A 23,992-nucleotide genomic window follows, 5' to 3' on the forward strand; every position below is an offset into this window, starting at 1 on the left:
TGTGTATAAGTACAGAGGGTTAGCCTATTGCTAAAAGGCAGTAAGCAGCAACTAAAGAAACTATCGCCTGAGTAAGCCTTAGAGACTACCACGCTCCATTCACGTCGTTTGATTGTCAAACTAGATTCACCAGGCGGTTATTTCTACTTCCTACCATTAAACGACTCCAAAACACTCGTGTACCACATCACGTTACAATCAAGATGAAGTTTCTCACTATCGTGTCTGCCCTGGCGCTGGCGACAATAGTTGCAGCAGACGACCCAAGCACATCATCAAAAAAAAAGCTGTGTATCAACGGGTGCATCAAGTGCTACTGCGGCGATATTAAATACGACGATCACGTATGCAACCTGTGCAGCTGTAACCAAGACGCGTACAAGTCGACCAACGCCAGCAACCCGCAGGGCAACTGCGACCAGCCGGGTGGCTTCTCTGTCGACTGCGGGCATAACGTCGGTGGAATATGCGTATTATAGACAAGACAAGGCTCTCTGTAGTCTGGTTTAAGGCTTTGATGGGTAACAAATGTATTGTGTATAACAAATATTTTGTTATTTGAATAAGGATAAACGTAGAGAGGATTAGATAAGCAACCGCAATTTAGGCTTAGTAGACAATCACGTTCAGTGCAGCTGGAAATATTGAAGATTAATGTACAGGTTAGCTAATAGAAGATAATATGAGATGGGCTAACTTAGTACGCATAAAAACCTACCCGCTTTGTTATAAAGAACTTCATAGACTAGAGTAGCTTCTATGGCCCTGTGAAGATTGGCAAGCATGAATACACCAACATTATCCAGCCCTTGGAGGTGTCCTATACTGCTAATAGACTCCTAGGCATCTTCGCTATCCCTAATCCCTAGTTCAAGCCTGAGGATACTATTATTGTAACTGACGGTTACTGTGCATCCGCCTGCGCCTATATTGTTAGTATAATGACCTATAAGATTGGTGGTCAGGTTGCTGCTATAGGCGATTGTCCTATTAATGCACCTGTGTAGGCGGTTGGCAGCACAAAGGGCGGCCCCGTCATCATGCTTGGCAGCTACCAGAAGCTATGGCCGGCCCTTGGCCCCGTTAAGCCGCCTGAGGGTATTAATGTAACACCCTTTGCTGAGGCAAACCCACTGCTCGCTGGCATGCCTACAGATGGTTGGACTGTCAACTCTGTAAACGTTTATCCTGATGACGACCTCAGCACGCCTGTGTAGTTCCACTGCAAGGTAGCTAACTGCAAGCTATTCTATACCTAGGACACGTTAACCAATATGACTAGCCTGTGGTCTGCGGTAGCGGACGTGAACTGGAACAGAGCCAGGTGTGTCAAGGGCTTGACGACCCAAGACGATGGTACAATGGGCACGTCAACCCCAGCCTACTCCAAGAAGGTCTTGTTGGGCTTTGCGTGGGTTGCTGGCCCCGGCGACGTAGCCAAGGGACCGCTGTCTAGTGCAAGCAACAACGACAATGCTAGTACGGGTGATAAAGACAAGAACGCTGCTGGCTCCCTACATGCTTTTTAGGGTATTATGTCTTTTGTAGTTATTGCGACGACGGTTCTGGTCCCTTTATGTAGATTAGGTGAGGTGAGTTAAAAGACATGCAGCCAGCATTAACGACCTCCTCCGGCTTGGAGTCATACTGCACGTCCCTCCCGTAGTCCCGGCCTCGGAAGCCCCTGCGCCAAACCGACAGCCCATATCATTATCCCCGCCGACTTTGGGGGTCACTGGCCTACAAAAAAAGGACTGGTACAAAGGTTCAAAGCAATGACTAGGTAGTGCAGAGGCGATATATTTGTATCTAGCAAGTTTAATTGTATCTTCAATTCAGAACTCCGCACCCGCCACCTCAAAACGCCCCAGACGCTCCTCCGGGTCCCACTAAACAGTCTGTTAATCGACCGATCCTAGCCGGCGCAGATATGAGGAATGGCAACTTACTGGTTGAGCGACTCATGCCAAACTCCCTTGCCAGCCGCATCTTTCTCTTCACTAAACACACAGATGACAAGTCAGCGACCAAATGGCGTGTTGGAATGTACATATTTAACTGAATTGCTCACCTCCGTCGATCCCCTCGTGCACCTTTTCGGCATTGGCAACCCCAGACTCCCATACCTTACAGCACCACAGTGCTACGAGCATGTCAAAATGGGCGCGCGGCAGGGTCGCCGTGACGACCAGGCTGCGCTCGGTGGTATCATGCATGGAGGCAATCAGAGCCCCTTGCGCATCCGCCCACCTATTTTTGTTGATGCTGAACACAGGGGCGCTGTCCTTGACAAAGTTGGGTATGCTGTACCTGCTAGTCTTGCCTCTTATGTCAACGGGCAGAACTGTCGTACATGCCTTTCCCGGCAAGCGGCTCTTCTTGAGGCCCAGATCCTGAAGGCCCGGGACGCGACGGGTTGCACGCTCGATAAAGTAGTGAGGCGAGTCAGACGGCAGCTTCACGTATCCACCAGGTCCCGAGCGCATATATCGCAAGTCATATATATGGCGTTGGCGTTCCGAGCCATCTTGCTTCGGGTCAACGCGCGAGAGCTCTACCTCCGTGGTGATATCCGAAAGGCTTGAAATACCAAGACTGAGATGATACAGTGGCGGCGAATCTGCCGTCAGGACGTGGATCGATTGGCCTACTATGACGAGAGTCGTGGGGGGGCACACCTCCTGATACGGCTCCGAGAGCGCGTCGTATGGTGGCAGAGACGTCTCGGTCGAATCACGGGGCTCGGCCATGGTGCTGTCGGGAAATCCGAGAATTCTGCAATCGGTTGATATGTGCAGCTTTGGTGGCTTCACAGGAGTGTGCACTCTCGGAAGTGTGAATAAATAAAGGGAAAGAGGAGAGTTACGGATACGGCCCTCATTGGTGGGTTAGATAAGAAAGATGGAGCGGAGTAGTCATGGGAAACGAGGAGATCAACGCGACAGAGTGGCACCTGCCATAGATCATGTGCTAGAACATCAATGATAATATTGTGCAAGCAAGGAACCTGCCTAGGATAGCTAAGAAAGAGACCTATGACGCCCTAAACATCAGGATCTAATATAAACTCCAGGATACTGCCACGCCGGTACGGTACAAAAGAAGAACACCCATACGTAAAAGAGACCGACAATTTGCCTGGCTTTTGACGGGGGCTTGCTGGCGAGCCTGCCGGGCATCCTCCCGCCATCCACGCCAAGAACATGTTCACACAAGCACAGGGCCCAATTCAGGGCGAAAAAACACAACTCGGATGCTGCGTGCGCCCTGCGATGCATGACCCAGTTCACCAGCGCGTGGCCAGCCGCAGAAAGCAAGAAGACCCACAGAGCGCGAAGCGCCTTGGGCAGAGGCGGCGTGTAAGCCGAGAATGGGACGACATGCAGCCGGTGCCAGAAGACGCCCCAGAAGCGGCGGAGAGTGTAGGCATCCCAGATGGAGCCGAAAAGCGGTGGTCCCGCCCAGTTGCTGGGAGATTCCCAGTTCAACACCGAGACGAAGAGTGCGGCGGATAAATGGTGCATCGTCGTCAAGCCGCAGTATGTGACCCATATCCAGTGCGCGCTCGTGATGGCTCGGAGAACATAGTCCGGGTATGCGAGCTCTGGAGAAGTCCAGGGACTCGGAAAGACGGTTCGCTTGTCGGGCGCAAAGCTGTGGATCCCGAGAGGGAGGGAGCGCAGTGTCCGGAATAGTAGAATTTGGGATATTGACCAGTCAACAAGCCAGAAGACCAGGGTTCTCGAGATGCAGCCTAGACCAAACGAGATGCGGCGCTGGCATCCCAGCGTTGCACCCATGGTAGGCCGGGAGCTGCAGGGCTGCAACCTCCGGATATTGCACCAGAGCAGGGTCGTTGTCTTTAGCTGCGCAGAGAGGGAAAGACCGGCCGTACTGGTTTCTACGTCCAGCAGCAGGATAGAAGTCGTGTGCGCCGTCACTCCGATGACAAACGGCACAGCAAGCAGGGGCAGCTCGCGCAAGATCTCGCCACTGGCTCCTAGGCTCGCAGCAACTGCAAGTACCTGCAGGGCGGCCAGAATCGACCTTGGTCGTCTTGTTTCATGTCGCAGGCCAAGGAAAAAGAACAGGACGGACAAGAAGAACCAGCCAACCGGCCACACTAAGATGATAGCCGCCATGTTGCAGCAAGATGACTGGAAGGCAGCTGTCGCGTCGTACAGTCAGCCGCGATGGAACTTATAAAACGTTGCCCGAGAGTGGAGAGACTGAGAAGACCCATCACTCTGCATAGAGCCTACGGTTAGTTACCTTCCTCAGCAACATTACCTGTAAAGGAAGGTGAGAGCCGGTGTGGCCCAAAGTTAAACCGACATGATGGCCACGGTCCTAGGAACTTACATGGGTGAAGTTCGTGTTGGTCCAACATGAGCTGAGGCATGAACCACCATCAGCGTACAAGTGGATAAGCAAAAGTTCCGCCGAATGCAAAATAAATCGCGACGCGAGGTAAGGACTCGGCTGGACTTTTGTTACCCCACTGTAGCATGGAGGGTCTCGCTCGGCGACTTGGCATGGTCAACCTTGAGTCTTCTAACCAACAACGTCAACCCAGTTGGCAATTACAACTTGCGAGACTCAACTCAACAACTGCAGGGCCGGACGAAGACTACGTAAAGACAGCAGCAGCATTGGACCGAGATGAGTCTTTCCCATCGTGGCTATACAGTCAGGCGCAAGCCATGCGCAGCTGCGGCGTTGAGTCAATATTGTCGTTGTTATTGGCGCAGGCCTCAAATCCATGTCATGGCTGCGGAGGCGAAGCTCTTCCCTCAGGCTACCTCCGAGCGGAGTACATGACATGGAGAGCCGTAGACTTAGAGCCGAAGACGACATATCCTATCGTCGTTACACATTCTACAAGCTCTCAAATCACCCAACATTAATTGTATTGCTTGCCATCTCCGTAGCCTAACCGGCCCGTCACGAGGTGAGAAAGGGTGGTCGAGGGAGCAGGACAGAGCCACCGCAATCCCAAGCGGCGTGCGACAGCACGAGACGCGCGATCTGTGCTATGGTTGCCAGTTAGCCCGAACAGGCTCGTAGTTTTGCTCTCTGTCTGCCTGGCGGTCGACTGGTCGGTTTGTCTGTTCTTTGCCTCTCATCCGGGCCCCGTGGGTTTTCAATATCGCATAGCCGGGCAGCCGCCCAAGTCTCTGGAAAGGGTACTCGGTAGAGAACAGGGTAGGTCTCGCCTCGTGGCATTTGAATAGCGTCAGTTCTGTTGGTGTAAATAGATATGTGTGAGCCGGCCCTGGGAGGTGAGGAGGGCCCGTCAGATCGCCTGATCAACCATTTGACCAACGTGAAAATAGACACCGAGAGATCAAATCGACGACGCAAGCAGGCCAAGGTCTCTTTCTTGTAGTAGTAGGCTATGGCAACAGATATTATAATAAATAGCCGTTGGGTCCCCTAATGAAAGCGTCCAACATCTGTTCTGACCACAAACACCATCCATCTACACAGAAGGTTTCTATTACTAGCTAATAAACACCACCAGCAGCCACAATGCCTCTCGCCACTCTTCCAACGCTCTTGTATTCTATCCTCACTATAATGGTCCCCACTGTTAGTCCTATTATCAACTGCTATGTTTATTATATATACAAGATTGCCCCTTTAAACAAGCCCTTTGTTAGAGGTATTATAGTACTAAGTAGAGAAGTCTATAAATAGTGTAGTTAGAGGTTAATTATAACTATTTTCTAATCTACCTTCTCCTAATTCTCTTGTTCCTGTAAACTCTGCTTTTATATAACCCTTATATAATAGTTTTCCTAGTTATAGCCCTATAGCTAGTGGTCCCCTGGTGCCCTCTACCTCTGGCACCTAATATAATCCTTCCCTCTTAAGGTCCTGTCCTTAGGACCTTAAGTAGTACTCTAGTAGGCCCCTAGGGCTTTACTACTAGCTAGTATCTTAGAGGTATCTAGGAATACCTCTAGGCTTAGTAGATTACTAGGTAAATAGTTATCTCCTTAGCTAGCTAATTATTTTTAACTTTACTTTTATAGCTATTATAGTCTAACTAGGCTAAGACTATTATTTTTTTAAGGTTATAGTTATTTTTAGCTAGGTTATAAGCCTTTATTACTTAACTAGCCTTACTAAAGGTTACTTACTTTATAATAAGAATACCTTATTTACTTATAATACTTTTATTACCTCTTTATTTTTTTAACTATAATACTTCTTTAAGTACTATATACCTTTAGTAGGCCTTTATTATATAGTTACCTCTTTTATTACTTTTATTTTCTTATAGCCTAAGCCTTAAGTTATATTACTTTTATAATAAAAGAGAGCTTTTATTTAGCCTTTTAGTAGGCTATACTAGTAACCCCTTAGGTCTTATTTTTTTTTTTTTTTTACTGTTTTCTTTTTACTTTATAAGCTTAAAATACTATTATAACTTACTTTATTATTCTTACTTAGCCTAATTAAGTAACTTTTTTAGTTTTACTTTTTTTTAATTTTTTTACTTTTAATTTTTTTCTTTTTTTTTTCTTTTAATAGCTTTACTTTATTATTATTTTTTATTTTTTTTATTTTACTACTACTACTACTATTACTACTACTACTTAGTAGTAATAGTAATAATAATAGTACTAGTATTAGTACTAGCTTCTTTACTACTACTATATTTTTTTTTACTTTTACTAATACTTTTACTAATAATACTACTACTACTACTATTAGCCTTACTACTACTAGTCTTATTAACTAAGGTAGTTTTACTAGCCTCTTAGTACTTTCTTTTATTTTATTTACTTTTTACTACTCTTATACCTATATTAAAGAAAATAAGCTTATTTATAATATACCTTATAACTACTATATTTACTAAATAACTAACTAGTGTCTTAGTATATTAGGCACTTATACTACTACTTTTCTTTACTATATAAAGACTACCTATATACTTTCCTTTATACCTAGTGCCTCTCTAGTGTTTCTTCTTTAGTACTTTAGCTAATATATCTTAGCTACTAGTAATAAGTATACTTATTATACTACTATATATAGTAAGCCTTATATTTTAGTATATTTACTTTTACTTTTATTATCTTTATAACTTCTAGTAGCTACTAACTTCTTAAATAAGCTACTTATACTACTACTATAGCTAGTATTAAGCTATACTACCTTTTTAAAGCTATAAACTATTTTACTAAGCCTACTTATATTTACTATAGTATTACTATATATTTATTTTCTTTAGTGTCCCCTTAGTAACCCCTTATACTAACATTAGCTTAAGATAAGATTAATAAGGCCTAGGTTATAGCTAAAAAGGTACTTTAGCACTAGGTTAACTTAGCTAAGGCCCTTAATACTAAGTATAAGGCTAAGGCTAAAAAGAAAAAGTAGCTTCTTTACTAGTACTATATTATAGCCTTTAAGACTACTACTAACTTTTTTTACTACTAGGTTAAGCTAGCTAAGTCTATACTTTATACTACTAAGGTTATTACTATAGTCTTTAAGGCCTAGACTATTACCCTCTAGAAGTAAACTACTACTATTATAGCTTAGACTACCCTTTTTTTAAAGTAGTCCTAGACCTACTCCTAGGTTATAAGTGTTTTCCTTAATACTTTCTTAGTGCTCCCTTAGTACCTCTTATACTAGTTACTAACTTCTCTTTAGTATACTAGTAAGCTTAACTCTAAGGCTAATAAAAATAAAGGTAGTACTTTTATATTTCTTATATTTTTTACTTATAATAATAATAATAATAATAATAAAAATATTAGTAATAGTAATTTAGAGAATAATAAGTAAAGTAGTAAATAAGCTTTACTACTACTACCCTTAGTGCTCTTTTAGCCTTTCTCTTAGTTTATTTTTTTTTACTTATTATACCTTTTAAATACTTAGCCTCTAGGCTACCTATATTCTTTAGCTTTAGTACTATAATAATTAAATCTTTAATCTAGTTATCTTTAGGCTAATTTTTACTTTACTTAGCTATACTTTTGTCTTTTCTTAGTAACCCTTTACTTATAGTTATATTATAACCTTTTTATAATATTCTTCTAGGGTTCTTAAGAGTTTTCTTTCTTACTATACCTCTTTTACTTAATAAAGTACTACTAATTTTACTATAGCCTCTTATAGGCTATAATTTAATCTACCTTATATATATTTTTCTTTTTTTCTTTAATTAGTATAAGTTAAAGCTTTACTAGTAATCTCTAGAACTTCTTTAGCTAAGATAAAGAGAAGATATTATAGATCTTATATCTAGTACTTATGTTTATCTTATAGGCCTTACCTTTGTTAACTACTTACTTTACTATAAAAGGGCTAAGGTACTTATTTAATAGCTTCTTAGATAGTCTTTTTTACTTAATAAACTTAGCTAATAGAAGGACCTTTTCTTTAATTTTAAAATCTATATTAGACCTCTTAGCATTATACTACTTCTTATAGGCCTAATTAACTACCTTTAACGTTCTACTAATTATAGTTCTTTAGCTCTATAGTTACTTTACTTTTTTATAAGCCCTAGGGACCTTTGTTAGTCTTACCTTTACTAGGTGTATATTATATATACTCTATAGTATATAGCCTATTAGTGCCTCTACTAGTGTAACCTTAGTTATACTATACTATAAACTATTATAAATAAATTTAGCTATAGGTAACTATTTTACCTAGTTATTTTACTTAATATTATAAAAGGCTTAAAGGTAGTATTTAATATTCTAGTTTTACTTTTTTATTTATTTATTAGTTTAAGGGTAATAAGCTATACTAAGCTTTTGTTTAATAGCTAGCTAGTAATATACTACTACCTAAAAGTAACTTATAAATAAAGAACTATAATCTAACACTATTAAGGTTAAAAGTCTAAAATAAAAGAATACTTTATTTACTAAAAAGGTTACTAGCTAATCTACTATTAAGGTTTCCCTAGTAAGTAAGTAAATAGTGTACTTTATAAGCTTATTAACTATAACTAAGATATTATTATATACTTTACTATTAAATCCTTTTAACTTTAGTAGCTTAGTAATAAAGTCTATAATAACTTACTCCTATAGTTAGTTAAGTAATAAAAAGGAAGCTAGTTTTCTATAAGGTAAATAGTGCCTTAGTTTTATATATTAGTAAGTAATATATATATTAATATACTCTTTAATATCTTTTTTTATTAATTTCTAGAAGAATATTTATCTTATATATTTTATTATTTAGGTTACCTCTAGGTGTCCTCCTAATAGTTTATTATAAAACACTATAAGTAACTTTATCTTTATTATATATTCTTCTAGTATTATAAGTCTACCTTAGTATTAAAGTAACTTATTTTTTTTTTTAGCCTAGTAACTTCCTAGTTATTACTACTCTTTAGACTAAATTTACTTGTCCTCTAGTTATACTATAGTAACTTCCTCTTCTAGGGTAGTAGTAAGTTCCTCTAGGGCTACTATATCTTAACCTAGTAGTCTACTATACCTAATTACTACTACCTTTTTTTTAAACTTACTAAAGAAGTTCTTTAAGAATATACTTTATACTTTTTTTTTTCTTTTTACTAGGCTAGTAGTCTAGCCTTTATAAGAGCTTATTTACTATATTATCTTTACCTAAGTAATATTTAATCTTAAAATTAAATAATAAAAAGTCTTATAGTAATCTAGCTTAGTAGCTATTAAGTTATAGCTTAGCTACTAAGTAGTAGTACCTTAGATAGTTTATTAAGAATATAATATAGTACTAGGTATACAAGAGATAGTGCCTTTAATATATAGCTACTTCTTAAATTATAAGTAACTTAGCCTTTAGTGCTTTATAGTATAACTTTACTCCCTAGAGTTTCTATAATATATAAGCTATAGAGCACTAGGCTTTTTTATAAAGCTAGCTTAGTATTACTTTTATTATAAAGTTAAATATATTTATTTTAACTTAAATAGGTAATATAAAGTTAAAATACTATAAGATAAAGGTATAAGTAAATATAGTGTAAATCTTATAAAAGGCTTTCTTAGCTTCCTTTATAATTATTTACTTTTCTACTGCCTTAGTAAATAGTTAGTTAATAAAGAGAGAATATACCTTAGAATAGTTCTTAATAAACTACTTATAAAAATTTATAAACCTTAGAAAGGTCTATATCTCCTATACACTAGTAAGTAGTAGCTACTAGGTAATTACTTCTACTCTCTCTTATTCTATTAAAATACCTTTATTAAATACTATAAAACCTAGGAAGCTAATAGACTTAGTATAAAAAAAGTACTTCTTAGGGTTAGTATATAGCCCTATAGTGTTTAACTAGCTTAGTACTATCTTTACTACTTCTATATAGTTCTCCTTATCCTCTATAAAGATTAAGATATTATTTAAATAAATAATATAGATAATATCTACTAGACCTACTAAGGTATTATTAATATAGGATTAGAATATTATAGGTATATTAACTAGCCTAAAAGGTATAACTTAATACTTATAGTGTTTATAGTAGGTATAGAAGGCTGTCTTCTATTTATTTTTACTATAGATCTTTACTTAGTAGTATATATTCTTAAGGTCTAGCTTTATAAATTATATTACTTTTACTAAATAGTCTAGGATTTCTTTTATTAAAGGTAGTAGTACTTAGTTCTTAATAGTAATCTTATTAAGCCTATAGTAGTTAATATAAAGGTAAAGCTTGCTTTTTTTCTTAGGTATAAATAGGATTAGTGCCTTTGCTAATAACTTTAAGGGCTATATTTAGCCTTTAGCTAAGGATTTATTAATATACTTCTTTAGCTTTTTTAGTTCTTTTTTTACTAATAAGTAAATAAAGCTAAATAGTAGTACTATACCTAGTTCTAATTCTATTATATATATCTATATATTATCTTTTACTAGTTTTATTACTAGGTCTATATTAAATATATAGGCTTATTTTCTATATTCTCTTAGTATTATAGCCTTTATACTACTAGCCTTACTAGCCCCCTTGTCCTTCTTTAGTATATAAGTAAGTATCTCTAGTGCTCTCTCTAGTGTCCTATACCCTAGGTGTTAGATTATAGAGAGGTCTATAAGGACTACCTTAGTATCCTTTAGGGCCTTTTTAACTACCCTTTAGCCTTATATAAGTTAAATATAGTCTTTACCTAGTAAATAAGTCTAGTTAATTATTTTTTACTTAAGGTTAAGCTTTACTACTTACCCCTAGGGGATCCCTAAGATAGTATTATATTCTTTTATATTACTTACTTATAAAGTATAGCTTTATATTTTTAATATTCTAATATTATCTTTTACCTTTAATATTATCTTCTTTAAACTATAATCTAAGGCCTTACTTTTTTATATACCCTATAGTAGTAGTCTTTTTTTATAGACTACTAGTAGCCTTCTTATATATAATATCCTTTAGTATATAAGGTTTTTATTTACCTTTAGGTTAATTAATACTTTTTTTTTCTTTATATACTACTTATCTTAGTATAAAAGTCTACTTTAAATTAGTAGTATAGCTCTTTTTCCTAGGGTAATTAAATAGTATTAACCTTTATTACCTTTATTATATACTATTTACCTAAGTATCTAGGTTAACTATACCTATAGTACTTTTTTTTAGTATAGCTAGCTAATAGATACCCTAGCTTACTATAGTTAAAGTAAGTTAAGAAGTACTATAGCCTAGTTAAAGGTAGATAGTTACTTTTCTTCTTTTTTACCTTTAAGGCCTTTAGTGTTAGCGTTAATATACCCTAGGTTATTATAGGCGTAAATATAAAGTATATAAACTAAGGCTTTATTATAAGGACCCTTATATTAAGACTTAGTAGTATAGCTAGGGCCTACTAGTCCTTTTACTCCTAATTTTACCTCTACTAGTCTACTAGTTTATCTTTAGTATAGGCTTTAGCTAGTGTCTTAGCCTATTATATAGTATTATTAAAGGCTTATTATATCTCTAGTATCCTCTAGGCTAATATATAGCTCTTTAGATTAAGTAGTAACTAGTTAAGTATATAGACTACTTATTACCTCTTAGCTTATAAGTTAAAGCACTTTACCTTAATAGTCTTATACTTATTAATAAATTACTAATATAACTAGTTAACCTTTTACTTTATATTATTAAGCTTTACTATTATACTAAAGGCTTATATATTAGTATTAATAATATTATTCTTTAACTAGGTCTTTATTACCTTTTAAGTTATTTTCTTTATTTAGCTATTATAGTAGGCTTTAATATACCTTTACTACTTATACACTAGGTTACCCTCTAGTATAAAGCTAGTGTACTATACTTTACTTTAGTTATCTTTAAATTCTTTTTTTATAACTTTAAACTATCCCTTTAGCTTAAATAAGAAGTCCTAAAGGTTATTTTATATACCCTCCTTATATTAAATTAAAAGTAACTACTTTAATAGTATATTAATATAGTAGTACTTATACTCTAGCTAAAAAGTAATAACTAAGCCTAGTATATTATATACCTCTTTAATAAAGGCCTTATTTATTAAAGCTAGAATCTAGTTAACTATCTTTTTTTTTTAGCTTTTTTTACTTACTTTTCTAAAAAGTACCTAAGCTTCTTTTTTATTATTTTTTTAAGGTTACTTTAAAGCTATTATTACACTAGTAGGCCTTTATTCTTTACTTACACCTAGGCGTTACTACTGTCTAGAGTTAGTTACCTAAAGGTAACACTTATACCTTACTAAGTAGTAGCTTAGGTGTTAAAGGGTAATATTATAGCTCTAATAGTTAGTATACCTAAGGATAAGTAAAGATTAAAATATATTAAAGGTATTATAGTACTAAGTAAAGGAGTCTATAAATAGTGTAGTTAGGGGTTAATTATAACTATTTTTTAATCTGCCTTCTCCTAATTCTCCTGTTCCTGTAAACTCTGCTTTTGTGTAACCCTTAGATAATAGTTTTCCTGGTTGTGGCCCTACAGCTGGTGGTCCCCTGGTGCCCCCTACCTCTGGCACCTGACACCCTTCTCGACCGAAGACATGGCGAGGTCTATTATACCGGGCCTGAACGAGACCGTCCAGACCCGTGCCGCGAGCGAGGGCCTGCTGGAGACAGCCGCCGCCACGGGCTACTGCGGCGTTCCGCAGTACAACTTCGACATGTGTAACACCGACCTGGGCAGAGTCACTATCTACACCTCCATTCCTGGAGCCGGCGGTTTGTACAACCACCTCCGTTCCTTACACTTTGAGATACTCTGGATGAATTTTCATTAACTTGCTGTGTGCTCTTTCAGTTGCCCGGTTCGATAACGTGCCTCCCACCTGCATGGTTCTCTCCACGGTTCTCACCGGCGGCTGTGGCGTGTCTCCCCCCTACCCAACCGTTTGCGGCTCGGCCTGCTTACAGTACTCCGGTCTCAGTGAGGCCCAGTTCAGACAGCTAGGCGATGCTCTCAGGCGTTAAGTCAAGTATCTATCACAAGGCAGACCAGGTTATAGTCACAGCTCCCAGGCAGCAAGGGCTACACGCTTAGAGGCAGTGGTTTCCGATACATATACTTTATACGCCATAGTCAGAGCCTAGAGGGAGAATCTAGCGTTACAAAGTGTCACAGGACACCTAGGTGAATAGACAGATAGGCGGCCACCACAGGACATATTCCCTGTAGGCACATGAACCTCCACGTACCCATTGGGTATATATCTAGTTGGTGCTATTGACCTCCCCTTGAGAGGAAGGTCAACCATAGTAGACACACCAATCTTTATAGCTAGCTTGCTCTCTAGTGGTTATCCTATTTAACTAGTGTATACAGTAGTGCTAAAAGTGCGGGGTGAAGGTGGAGGGGGGCCTACCTTGGCGGAAATGGGGTTACCTCGCGGCCTAAGGGATACGCGTATAATATGACTATGTTCGGCGCTACAGAGCACTGCGGCGAGGCATATCCTTGATCTCTTCACTCATTTCGGGCTTCGGGTAATCTGGAGCCGAAAGAGATGGAGTTGCGTAACAAGAGGCAGCAGCTTCAGGTACTTAAGGGGCAAAAAATTCATCCAAAAGCATTCTCACCATCAGTCATTCCAAGTTCCATCTGGCATCTCTCTTGAACTTGTAATCATGAGAGTGACTGCCATTTCCCGAAGCCTATGGTTGAGCATTCTAGTGCTTCTGGGCTGTGGCACAGAGCATGTCGTTGCCAACCGGGAGCGAGTCAGCATCAACAGCGATTGGAAATTCAATCGCTTTACCTCACCGCCAGACGACCTTTCTTACCATGACAAACTGAGACCATGGATTCTACCTACCGCGAACGACTTCATCTTCAATAGCGACCGTTACCAGCGTCCGGATGGTCAGGCTCCAGGCAAGAATGTGTCCTACACGCAGGCTTCCTTTGATGATAGCGCCTGGGAGTCCGTCAACCTACCCCATGACTGGGCCATCAAAGGCCCTTTCAAAGCTCCCGGAATCATTGGAATCATGGGAAGTCTGCCAATCAATGGTGTCGGCTGGTATCGTCGCAACCTTATCTTCTCGAGAGATGACGTAAACAAGTCCATCTACCTCGACATCGACGGTGCAATGGCATACGCAGCGGTTTGGCTGAACGGCGAACTTATTGGGGGCTGGCCTTTCGGATATGCCTCCTTCAGACTTGACCTGACCCCCTATGTTGACCTCGACAGTGTTAACCAATTGGCCATTCGACTGGAAAATGACGTCAACTCCTCAAGGTGGTATTCGGGTGCTGGACTCTATCGGAGTGTCTGGCTAATGAAGACTGACCCGATCCACGTGGCGAACCATGGAACGAAGATCACAACACCATTCGTGTCAGCCGAAGAGGCCACGATTGACCTGACAGTCACCGTGGAGAGTGAAAGCGAAACAGAACAGGAGATCTTTGTGGAAACAGAAGTCAAGGCTAAAGGACGAGATGTCGTCGGCACCTTTGAGCGAACATCGCTTCTGGTACCGCCAGGAGGGAAAGCCTCAATCAACGGGTCGCTTACACTGGACTCACCCCTACTTTGGGGCCCACCGCCAGACCAGACCCCGAAGCTTTACGTAGCCGTCACTACTCTTTCAACTAAGGACGGCACCAGCATCGATCAGTACGAAACAACATTTGGCATTCGCTCGCTCGTCTTTGATCCAAACCAAGGCGTTCTAGTCAATGGAAAAAAGGTGCCCATTCACGGAGTCAACAGCCATCACGATCTTGGCAGCCTTGGAGCCGCCTTCAACATTCGGGCCGCCGAGAGACAGCTGAAAGAGCTGCAAGAAATGGGATGCAATTCGCTTCGCACCGCACACAACCCCCCGGCACCGGAGCTCTTGGATCTTGCCGATCGCCTTGGCTTCCTGGTCCTGGCCGAAGCTTTTGATGCGTGGGATGAAGCAAAGATGGCAAATGACTTCCACTTGATCTTCCCCGACTGGCATGAAGCGGACCTTCGTTCGTTCATCAGGAGAGATTTCAATCATCCATCAATCGTCTCTTGGAGTATCGGAAATGAGATTCCAGAACAGAGGACTGCAGCTGTGGGGGAGAGAGGCCAACTACTTTACGACATTGTTCACGAGGAAGACGGCACCAGGCCAGTTACCGCATCGCTTTACAACGCCCAGGCTGGAGATCCGCTTGCAAATGTTATTGACATTAAGAGCCTGAACTATCAGGGAGAGGGAGGTGGAGGCAACTACATGCCCGTCTTCCCCTCGTATCGCGATGCCTATCCTGATAGTCTGATCTGGTCGACTGAGAGTGCGGCCACGATTAGCACACGCGGCGCCTACTTGTTCCCAGTTGCCACCAACATCACTGCCGTGATAGAGGAAGGTGTAGGCATCTCTACATCCCTGGAAGTTAGCGCTTACGACTTGTACCACCTGAATTGGTCCGCCAGTCCCGACTACGTCTTCTACGAGCAAGACACGCATCCATATGTAGCTGGAGAGTTTGTCTGGGCAGGGTGGGACTACCTAGGCGAGCCGACGCCCTTCCTCTACCAGGAAGACGCGAGAAGTTCCTATTTTGGCATAATTGATCTGGCTGGGTTCAGGAAGGACAGATTTTATTTGTACCAAGCTCGATGGCGCCCTGATCTTCCCTCTGCCCACATGTTGCCCCACTGGAGCTGGGGTCCCGAGCGGGAGGGCGAGATAACTCCAGTCCACGTCTTTACATCTGCGGATGAGGCCGAGTTGTTCGTCAATGGCGAGTCAGCTGGGAGGGTCTCTCGAGAACCTTACTCCTGGCGGTTGCGCTGGAACAACGTGACTTTCTCCCCAGGCAATCTATGTTGTCACGTACAAGGATGGCTCGGTGTGGGCTGAGGCAACGACAAACACAACTGGTCCCGCAGCTTGTCTTACCTTAAATGCCGACCGCAGCGCTATCTCGGCAGATGGCTCCGACCTGTCGTTTATCACTGTTTCTGTTGTGGACGAGGAGGGTCAGGTTGTTCCGACTGCAGATGACAGCATCACATTCTCTATCACAGGGCCAGGTGAGATTGTGGCAACGGACAATGGCAGCCCGATTGACCAAACTCCTTTCCCATCTCTCACGAGGAACGCTATGAGTGGATTGGCACTCGCCATTGTCCGCTCCATCAATGGCGATGCGGGCGAAATTGTTGTAACTGCAACAGCGAAAGGGCTGAGAGAGGCCACTGTCACTGTAAATGCAGAGTAGCCAACCAGTATTATGTTGCCCCTTTATTGAGGAGATTCTGTTTGTAGCTAGCTTTGGCTCTTTGTGTCCAACAGTTGTGTATCGCGGTTACTAAGCGCATGCACCACGTGTGACGCAACAAGCCTGCACTATGAATACCACTTACACCAGCATCCTTTAACGCCGTTCATGTCTCGACTCCGTAGGAATGATCAGACAAGGCCTTGGGCCTTGCCGGTTGTCTGTGACCTACCCTAAACAGTTTGTGACTTGCCACGTGCGTCTTTGACCACTCTGCCAACTTAACAAATTTCTGACACTTGTGGAGAGTCTCAAAATCCGCTGACTCCCCAAGCTTGTTCTTAGGATTAAGTGTAACCAAGAAGGGCGTGACATCTCCAGTGCATATTAGATTGAGTCTAATGCTCTCAATGCAATGGTCGACATGGCGGCGTAGCATTGCTGGGGTGTCGCCAAACGGCACTTCCCCACTGCAGTCGTACGAATCATGGCAAGTGTATTGGCGAACCAGATTCTTCATGCACATTAGCTTGCGTCCGTCCAGAGGCGGCAGATAGTGGACACCTACGAGGCAGTGAAGTTGATGAAACACTTCGATGAACTCGGCGACACCCCCGCCTTGTTCTTCAGAGAGACGTCGCCATGGGCCTTCCGCAGACTTGTTGAGTTCTGAAAGTCTATTGTGGGGCACATTGATTATTTCAACTGGGAATAGTAAGCGATTAGTATTTCAAGGGCTGTACGCATCATGGGGGACTTTTGTGCAACAAGCTTGTTCTAGGCCTACTCTAACTCTAATGTGGGCTGCCCGCGATACGCTGATGGCTGAGTAAAACTGTTCTGGTAGGTCACCTATTTGTATTTGACCGCTTCTAACGCAGGAGCTATTTTGTAGGTCAGAAGAAGTAGTATTCGGAACACACTGACCAATAGGAGCATACAGTACGGCGATAGTAACTTGGCGCAATCCTTGTCGGTAAGAGTTTGTCGGGTGGAAAGGACGAAGGGAATTATTAAAAGAAAGCTTGTAAGAATGCCACTAGAGATAAACAATACTGCTGTCTGTCTGCACCTACACTGAGTGGGTTTTGGTCTCTCTTGCCTTCGTGAAGAAGGAATTTGTGGCTCTCCAATTGAATGGCCTCTATTTCCTGAAATTACTACGTGATGACTTTGCTAGCCTACAGAAGAAATTTGGCGATCGATTTAGACGCTTATTTTCTGAAATTGTCGAGACAGAATAGAGAGAGATATGACAGCATTAACATATGAGAAGAAAGTTGGAAGTTGGAGGGGCTAGTGGAGAGGGCATGTAAAGGAACTTAGCCTTGCTCAAGGGGCGAATAAACAGCATGGGTTAGAAATAGCCACGCTAATGCAGTGAGGTTATATAAATACTTAGTAATCAGTCCTCGTAGTATCGATTTCCTAAGTGATGGGATTACAGTTTGCTTTACAGTATATTCTATCTTTGTTAGGCCTTTTTGAAATCCTAAGGTTCTCTTGGGAGAAGAAAAACAAAGTTCTATCGACCTAGTCTTGATGATGCGAGATCATCATCATCTAATATCAGCATCATTATTATCACCTATTTCCTTGAGATGTTTTTATTGCCGATTTGTTGTCTCAAATTTGAATTGGGCATCTAGTAACATGGACATTATTGACTTTATTCTAGGCAGGTTTATTGGTTTATGAGTATGTATTGCTGGCCAACAGCCCAATCTAGCTTGAAACCGAAGGCTAAGCGGCATGCCCCTCTGAAGCACGTGGTAGCTCTTTCCGAAGCCCTTTAGGCGTCGGAGGTGCGTATGGATGGGGCTTGGATGCCACCTCTGAGGCCTGGTATGAGGCTAAATGCAAAGTGAAGAAAGCTGATCCACAGGTACGTGCGGATAGACACTGAATAACCAACACGCCCCTTGTTAGACAAAAGATCCAACATGACCGCCTAGACCCACCCATGTAGCTTAGGCAACAGGGATAGATGGCCTGATTTGAGAGAGTCTGGTCCCGACAGTATGGTAAGTAGCGCCAGTCTAGCGTCGTAGCGTCCCCACACTATGAATGTTTCAGCAGGTTGTCGGGCGGGTGCAGCGGAGCTCTTTATCCCTAGAAAACTGCGCCTAACGCTGATAGTATTCCTCCACTCATGTTCTAGCCATCCAACGTTCTACCGGGTTGGGTTACCAAACTACATACAATATCCCCCAGTACATAGAGTAAAGAGGGGCTACCAGGCAAGCCCGATAGTTTTAACGGCAAATTGAGGCCAGGCTCAGGGGGGCAGGAAGTCAGGGACGCAGGCACAGTTACAGCAGAGACTACACAGGCTCATAGAGAGGAGTAATCTAGGTAGCCAATAACCCACCCACCTTTCTAACTCCTACAGATGGTCCCACTTACCTTGTTCAGCCATTGTGGCCTACACCGCAGTAAAAACCTAATCCGTCCGTCAAATCGTCGGCCCAGACTAACAGTGGGGGCTGGGAGTTATCTTCACCATACCAACAGCACATTGGCCTTCCTCAGCCTCGCTATGTTGTTTCTGCGCACCTTGCCCTGGGAAGATTGCATACTATCCATTCCCACGGTGGGCTGTGAATTTGCTATTGAGAAAGTTTAAGGACCTATACTGATACCCAACCTGGGTGGGTGGCTCCCGTGACCATTCACCCATTTTGCAAATGCAGCGTAAGGTGGCTGGTTGACGTGATAAGGGTTATCTACAGAATAGACCATTACAACTCAAGAGAAGTAGCAAATTATAAGCTTTTCGCTCTATGCTCAAACTATTTTTAATCAATCCTTGACTTTGTGTCTAGACATCCAATCCTCAATTTTGTAAAAGTTGCGGCATCGATGAAAGGTGCCAAAGTCCGCCCGCCTCCCTAGCGGCACTTCAGGATCCTCCCACGCCAGGATAGAAGTCACGTCGGCCGTGCACATGAGAGACATCCGAAGCATCTCAATACAACGATCTGGTAGATTGGTTTGGTTGGTTAGTAAATGAAGACAAACTTTTGAAGGTTTCAACCTACTTAGTTGCATTCTTTGTAGATATTCTGGACCGTCCAGCTCTGGCGGGAGCTGATCTTCATACCATTCAATATAGGTCCATTTTTGTAGCGTATTCTGTTGAGCTAGTATTAGTTATTGCGACTGGCTTGGAAACTAAATCCTTCACTTGGTAAGTTCAGACCTGACAGTAGTCTGAACTGCCTTACGCAGCATTTACTTAGGCTAATGCTTTGTGGAAAAACAAAACAGATAGATGAACTTACAAGACAGTGAAGCTGGTGAAACACTTCCAATAGCCCAACAGCACCCCCGCCAAAAGCCGGATCGCTTCGTTCCCAGTCGACTTCCGGGGACTTGTTCAGTGCATGCAGATTCTCCAGGGGCACATTCACACCACCATCTGGTTCAAACCCAAACTACTTACGGCAGGCTCGCAATTCTTAGATTTGTTGATGATTTGGAGGCAAATGAGGCATTTACATACCATGAGTAAGGTAGTCCCAGGCGGCATCGCGCTCAGGAGAAGGGTGTCCCCGCCACGGAGATGCCTGGCTGAAGTCGCCCTCAAAGGTTCTGTCAACAAGTTCGACTGCCTCGAGAGCTGGCGCTAGAAATTTTCGAAATGTTAGAATTAAACAACATTCGCGTTTCATTTGAACTTCATCCAAGTTGTTAAACTAACAGTATGACGATAGTAACATATGGCACTGGATTTCCGTAGGATTCGTTAAAATCGAAGTGATGAGCAAAGCTCCAGATCTGACCTCAAAGATGGCGTGTGCAAACTAGGGTGAAATCCATTTGGTAGTTTCCCACCTGCCACGTGGCTTAGGAATGAATCGTCCATGGAGCATCGACAGGTCTTTAACTTCTTGATCATCAAGGTCCTTCATAGGGAGATTCTCATAAGTGGCAAGAGGAAAAGCCTTAGCTGAGGACATGATGGAATGAAACAGTCAAAGATGACGCATTTCCGCAGCAATGATGCAGCAGCTGGACTTGAAATAATGGACGGACTCTGGGAAAAAAGACAGAGAAGGGGGTGGTTCAAGAGAAGGAAGAATGTATTTGGCTATAGAAGAGAAGAGAGGGGGGGGCGAAGACCCTGAATCAGAACGAAATTTGGGCTGGGCAATCCGGACAAGGTGATGCCCGAATATTTCCCGATTTTCGTAGGTACCAGAGTACTTACGTGACATTGCCAAGTGGAATGGAGTGCATGCAGACTAACTCCTTGACTCTACTAAGCCCCTGTTCAGGAAAACGTAAGACCTTACCTATCACCTGGAAGGAAATAATCTCTGATCATCTTCACTCTTAACAGTGTGTATCTAAGGCTGGGAATTAAGCAAACGCAGAAAATGATAAATTGAGAGCTTCGCCCTTACCCAAGACCGTCTGCTTTGAGCTCTGTATCATAAATCCACACCTTATTCATTTCACTCCCCTTTTCTGCACTCAACATCCAATTTGAAGTTCTCCCAGGTCTTCCAGGTGGCTTTTGTCACCGCAACCGCTGCCGCCGCTGCCGCCGCTCCCTTTTGTAAGTCTCTCCCTGGGCAAGCCTAGATTCTGTCGACAACCAAACATAGACTGAGAGGTTTTATCATCAGCTGCTGTATCGAGCCTGGCCAAGCGCGATTCTGCATTGGATGAAGCTATCGTAGTCAAGATAGTGTGGGCCTACGGCAATGCCAAGCCCGACGTTGGTGGCTAGTACCCACACCTGCACCCTTCCAACAGCGAGAATAAGGTCACTCTGGGCAACGGCCAGCACTACAACAGCAAAGATGTAGAGCAGCTCGTTAGACTCGTCCTAGCCGAGGCTCATTCACAGTACGCAAAAAGGGGAAAGAGTTCAACCAGGACCATTAATGGACAATGACTGGCTCAAGTTTCCCATTGTGTAGTTGGTGGGGGAATGAGCAAGTGCAGGAGCCATCATCTGCCACTTCAGTTTTATCAGGGCCTAGAGCACTTCTTGTTTTCCTGTGTTGCAACATGATTAGTCCAACCTCAGTCGCTCTATTAGAACCAATTCAATCAATTATTCAGCTACAACTTTCACAGATTGCGGGACAATAGCATGCACATAGAACTCGCTGATTATGTCAATTTTGGCCAAGATACCTTAAGTAATGCTCGATCGCTGATCTTGACTGGTCCAAAAATATGTGCGTCTCTTCCGTAAAGTCCTAAGTAAAACTTCAGTTCTTTTGTCTTAGAGTACGAATAGATTTCGAACAAATCGAAGCCTGACCGCTATTTCGAAACGTCAATATGTGTGGAACACTCCACTCAATTGCCAGTATAATGGGTAGAGGACACTGGGTGGAGAATAAGACACTATGCAGGGTCATAGATGTGTGTTTATCTGCTTACAAGGGTATCCTTACACGTCTACGGATACGGCTCGGCAACCACAGACTACCTTCCTAATAAGGTACCCTGTAAAAAATATCAACAGCGTGCAAATTTAGGGTGCTCAGGCTGTAGATAGGTAGGCAGAATTCAACCCCATTGCCTGCTCCGTCAGCGTTGGCTGTTGGTGTATAATGATGGAGCAAACCATTGCACTGGGAGTTCCCCGATTGGCCAACCCAATTGTGGTTTACCCGCATGTGGGGATGCGGCCTAAAGCGGGTCAACTCTTTTGCCAGCGGAGTACATATCCGTAATCTCACTCGAATTATATCCAAGTACGGATAGATGAGGCATGACTGTGAGGGTCCACGAATTCCAGGATTATATGCAAAGGCGAGCGCCCCAACCTCGTACAGATTCCTTTCGAGTTTCAACACAACCAACAACCACCTGCAGACCATATACCATACCACACGTTAACAACATGACTCGAGACCATCACGAAAGTCGGCCTGTCAATGATGAGGAGAGCGAGATAACCCCCCTGATCGCAGCTCCGGTCCTCCGCGACGAGTCCCACCCACCCTCACCAGATGCCCACAGAACAAAGTCCATACCACGAGCGCGTCTGAGCATCGTCGCTACTTGTATCTTGCTCATTATCCTCATTGAGTTGGGCGCGTACCTTGCCACCATCCCGCTCAATCAAGTGCTTGAGGACATCATATGCCACAACCTCAACTGGGATCTGCCCCCCAACGCTGGTGAATCGCGATGCAAGACCAAGGCTGTCCAGAACGAGTTGTCGATTATCAGAGGGTGGCAAAGCACGCTGGATTTCATTCCAGGCCTTATGACGGCCGTTCCGTACGGCTTTCTCGCTGATAGACGGGGGCGGGAGTGGGTGCTCAGCCTTTCCCTGTTAGGAATCACTCTGGCCAGTGCCTTCTACATTCTCGTCTGTAAGTGGCGTTTCTGTGAAAGCTGTTTTGCCCCTTATATAAGCTTCTAATCGTTGTGATTAACCTGAAACACAGGCTCTCTGCCCAATGTGTTCCCTCCACGTGCAACATGGCTCTCTGCTGTCTTTACCTTTATTGGTGGTGGTCCGGCTGTCTTTAACGCTATGGTCTTTACTATTGCAGGGGATGTAGTGAGTGCAGAGCACAGGTATTCCCCCTCTCCTATCCAGCCGTCATGACTAGCCGGCTTACTATCTAGCAAGATCCACTATCTTGTCCTATCTTGCTGCCGCTGTGGTCGGAGGCGAGTTGATCGCTAGTCCTCTGGTTTATTTTCTCATGAAGATAGACGCTTGGCTCCCCATCTACACAGGCTTGGGCTGCCTTGTCTTGGGTACTGTTGTATCTCTTATGCTCCCCGAAACGCTTTCTAGAGAACCAAGATATCGCCCCACCGAGACAACCCAGTCGCTACCTTGGCACCATCCAATCCGGTCAGAGCTGGAAAAGCTGGGCAAGGCCTTGCTATGGATGTTGTGGAGAAGTTCTCGCGTCCTCTTACTGCTCTTCACTTTTTTATTGACGACGCTGGGCCGCTTTGCGCAAGAGATTCTTTTGCAGTACGTGACGAAGCGATACGGCTGGTCATGGTCGCAGGTGAGATATTTCCGTTTCCTGCTCCTGAACACTGTTGTTCTGTCGTGAAGCTGGATTAGCTTCGTGTGGCTAGTGCCAGCAGTGCCGCCACAGGATGTAGCATACTACCCGCACAGACCGTCTAGAAAAGGTATTTCTACTGCTTCTCTGGTTTATATATAGTTTCTTAATAGGTTAACTACTTTTCTCTTATATAACAAGACGCTGCAGTTTATTACAGTTATAAGCCTAGCTTTTATATAAAGAACCCTCTAGATATTATAATTAAATCTAGTGTCTATATTTCTTAATCTTTTATTTTAGAACT

General features: G+C 42.5%; 10 protein-coding genes across 10 annotated transcripts; 4 read left to right on the plus strand and 6 right to left on the minus strand.

Moving 5' to 3' along the window:
* The first annotated feature begins 50 nt into the window (after positions 1 to 50).
* On the plus strand, positions 51 to 721 carry LY79DRAFT_573798 (uncharacterized protein). Its single transcript, XM_060559509.1, has one exon. It carries the CDS (start codon positions 204 to 206, stop codon positions 477 to 479), a length of 276 nt encoding a protein of 91 aa, XP_060406878.1. The 5' UTR covers positions 51 to 203; the 3' UTR covers positions 480 to 721.
* Positions 722 to 870: 149 nt separating this feature from the next.
* LY79DRAFT_573799 (uncharacterized protein) lies at positions 871 to 1,784 on the plus strand. The gene has a single exon (XM_060559510.1). The coding sequence runs from the start codon at positions 1,275 to 1,277 to the stop codon at positions 1,527 to 1,529; it is 255 nt and encodes an 84-aa protein (XP_060406879.1). The 5' UTR covers positions 871 to 1,274; the 3' UTR covers positions 1,530 to 1,784.
* LY79DRAFT_573801 (uncharacterized protein) lies at positions 1,784 to 3,008 on the minus strand. The gene is made up of 3 exons (XM_060559511.1): positions 2,072 to 3,008; positions 1,950 to 2,000; positions 1,784 to 1,889 (listed from the first exon to the last, which is right to left on the minus strand). Exons 1-3 carry the CDS (start codon positions 2,748 to 2,750, stop codon positions 1,858 to 1,860), a joined length of 762 nt encoding a protein of 253 aa, XP_060406880.1. The 5' UTR covers positions 2,751 to 3,008; the 3' UTR covers positions 1,784 to 1,857.
* Positions 3,009 to 3,458: 450 nt separating this feature from the next.
* Positions 3,459 to 4,142, minus strand: LY79DRAFT_493128 (uncharacterized protein; the record flags this gene model as incomplete). The annotated part of the gene is made up of 1 exon (XM_060553330.1): positions 3,459 to 4,142. A coding segment is annotated over one exon (684 nt), but the record flags the coding sequence as incomplete, so codon positions are not given.
* Positions 4,143 to 4,851: 709 nt separating this feature from the next.
* Positions 4,852 to 5,462, minus strand: LY79DRAFT_573804 (uncharacterized protein). The gene has a single exon (XM_060559512.1). It carries the CDS (start codon positions 5,224 to 5,226, stop codon positions 5,047 to 5,049), a length of 180 nt encoding a protein of 59 aa, XP_060406882.1. The 5' UTR covers positions 5,227 to 5,462; the 3' UTR covers positions 4,852 to 5,046.
* Positions 5,463 to 13,016: 7,554 nt separating this feature from the next.
* Positions 13,017 to 16,832, plus strand: LY79DRAFT_654378 (glycoside hydrolase superfamily; the record flags this gene model as incomplete). Its single annotated transcript, XM_060562644.1, is given in 3 exon segments — positions 13,017 to 13,194; positions 14,165 to 16,260; positions 16,277 to 16,832. 3 exon segments carry the CDS (start codon positions 13,017 to 13,019, stop codon positions 16,679 to 16,681), a joined length of 2,679 nt encoding a protein of 892 aa, XP_060406883.1. The 3' UTR covers positions 16,682 to 16,832.
* A 10-nt stretch (positions 16,833 to 16,842) lies between these two features.
* On the minus strand, positions 16,843 to 17,341 carry LY79DRAFT_573809 (uncharacterized protein). The gene is made up of 2 exons (XM_060559513.1): positions 17,250 to 17,341; positions 16,843 to 17,195 (listed from the first exon to the last, which is right to left on the minus strand). The coding sequence occupies exon 2, from the start codon at positions 17,118 to 17,120 to the stop codon at positions 16,848 to 16,850; it is 273 nt and encodes a 90-aa protein (XP_060406884.1). The 5' UTR covers positions 17,121 to 17,195; positions 17,250 to 17,341; the 3' UTR covers positions 16,843 to 16,847.
* A 1,890-nt stretch (positions 17,342 to 19,231) lies between these two features.
* On the minus strand, positions 19,232 to 20,209 carry LY79DRAFT_573810 (uncharacterized protein). The gene is made up of 4 exons (XM_060559514.1): positions 20,187 to 20,209; positions 19,966 to 20,121; positions 19,723 to 19,816; positions 19,232 to 19,662 (listed from the first exon to the last, which is right to left on the minus strand). The coding sequence occupies exons 3-4, from the start codon at positions 19,730 to 19,732 to the stop codon at positions 19,484 to 19,486; spliced, it is 189 nt and encodes a 62-aa protein (XP_060406885.1). The 5' UTR covers positions 19,733 to 19,816; positions 19,966 to 20,121; positions 20,187 to 20,209; the 3' UTR covers positions 19,232 to 19,483.
* Positions 19,916 to 20,582, minus strand: LY79DRAFT_585368 (uncharacterized protein; the record flags this gene model as incomplete). Its single annotated transcript, XM_060560492.1, has 4 exons — positions 19,916 to 19,924; positions 19,966 to 20,102; positions 20,187 to 20,309; positions 20,519 to 20,582. 4 exons carry the CDS (start codon positions 20,580 to 20,582, stop codon positions 19,916 to 19,918), a joined length of 333 nt encoding a protein of 110 aa, XP_060406886.1.
* Positions 20,583 to 22,550: 1,968 nt separating this feature from the next.
* Positions 22,551 to 23,733, plus strand: LY79DRAFT_530725 (major facilitator superfamily domain-containing protein; the record flags this gene model as incomplete). Its single annotated transcript, XM_060556200.1, has 3 exons — positions 22,551 to 23,028; positions 23,104 to 23,236; positions 23,292 to 23,733. 3 exons carry the CDS (start codon positions 22,551 to 22,553, stop codon positions 23,731 to 23,733), a joined length of 1,053 nt encoding a protein of 350 aa, XP_060406887.1.
* Positions 23,734 to 23,992: the final 259 nt, after the last annotated feature.

The sequence above is a fragment of the Colletotrichum navitas genome (genome assembly GCF_030913465.1).
Source record: "Colletotrichum navitas strain CBS 125086 chromosome Unknown LY79scaffold_227, whole genome shotgun sequence".
In the NCBI taxonomy this organism is placed as follows: Eukaryota; Fungi; Ascomycota; class Sordariomycetes; order Glomerellales; family Glomerellaceae; genus Colletotrichum; species Colletotrichum navitas.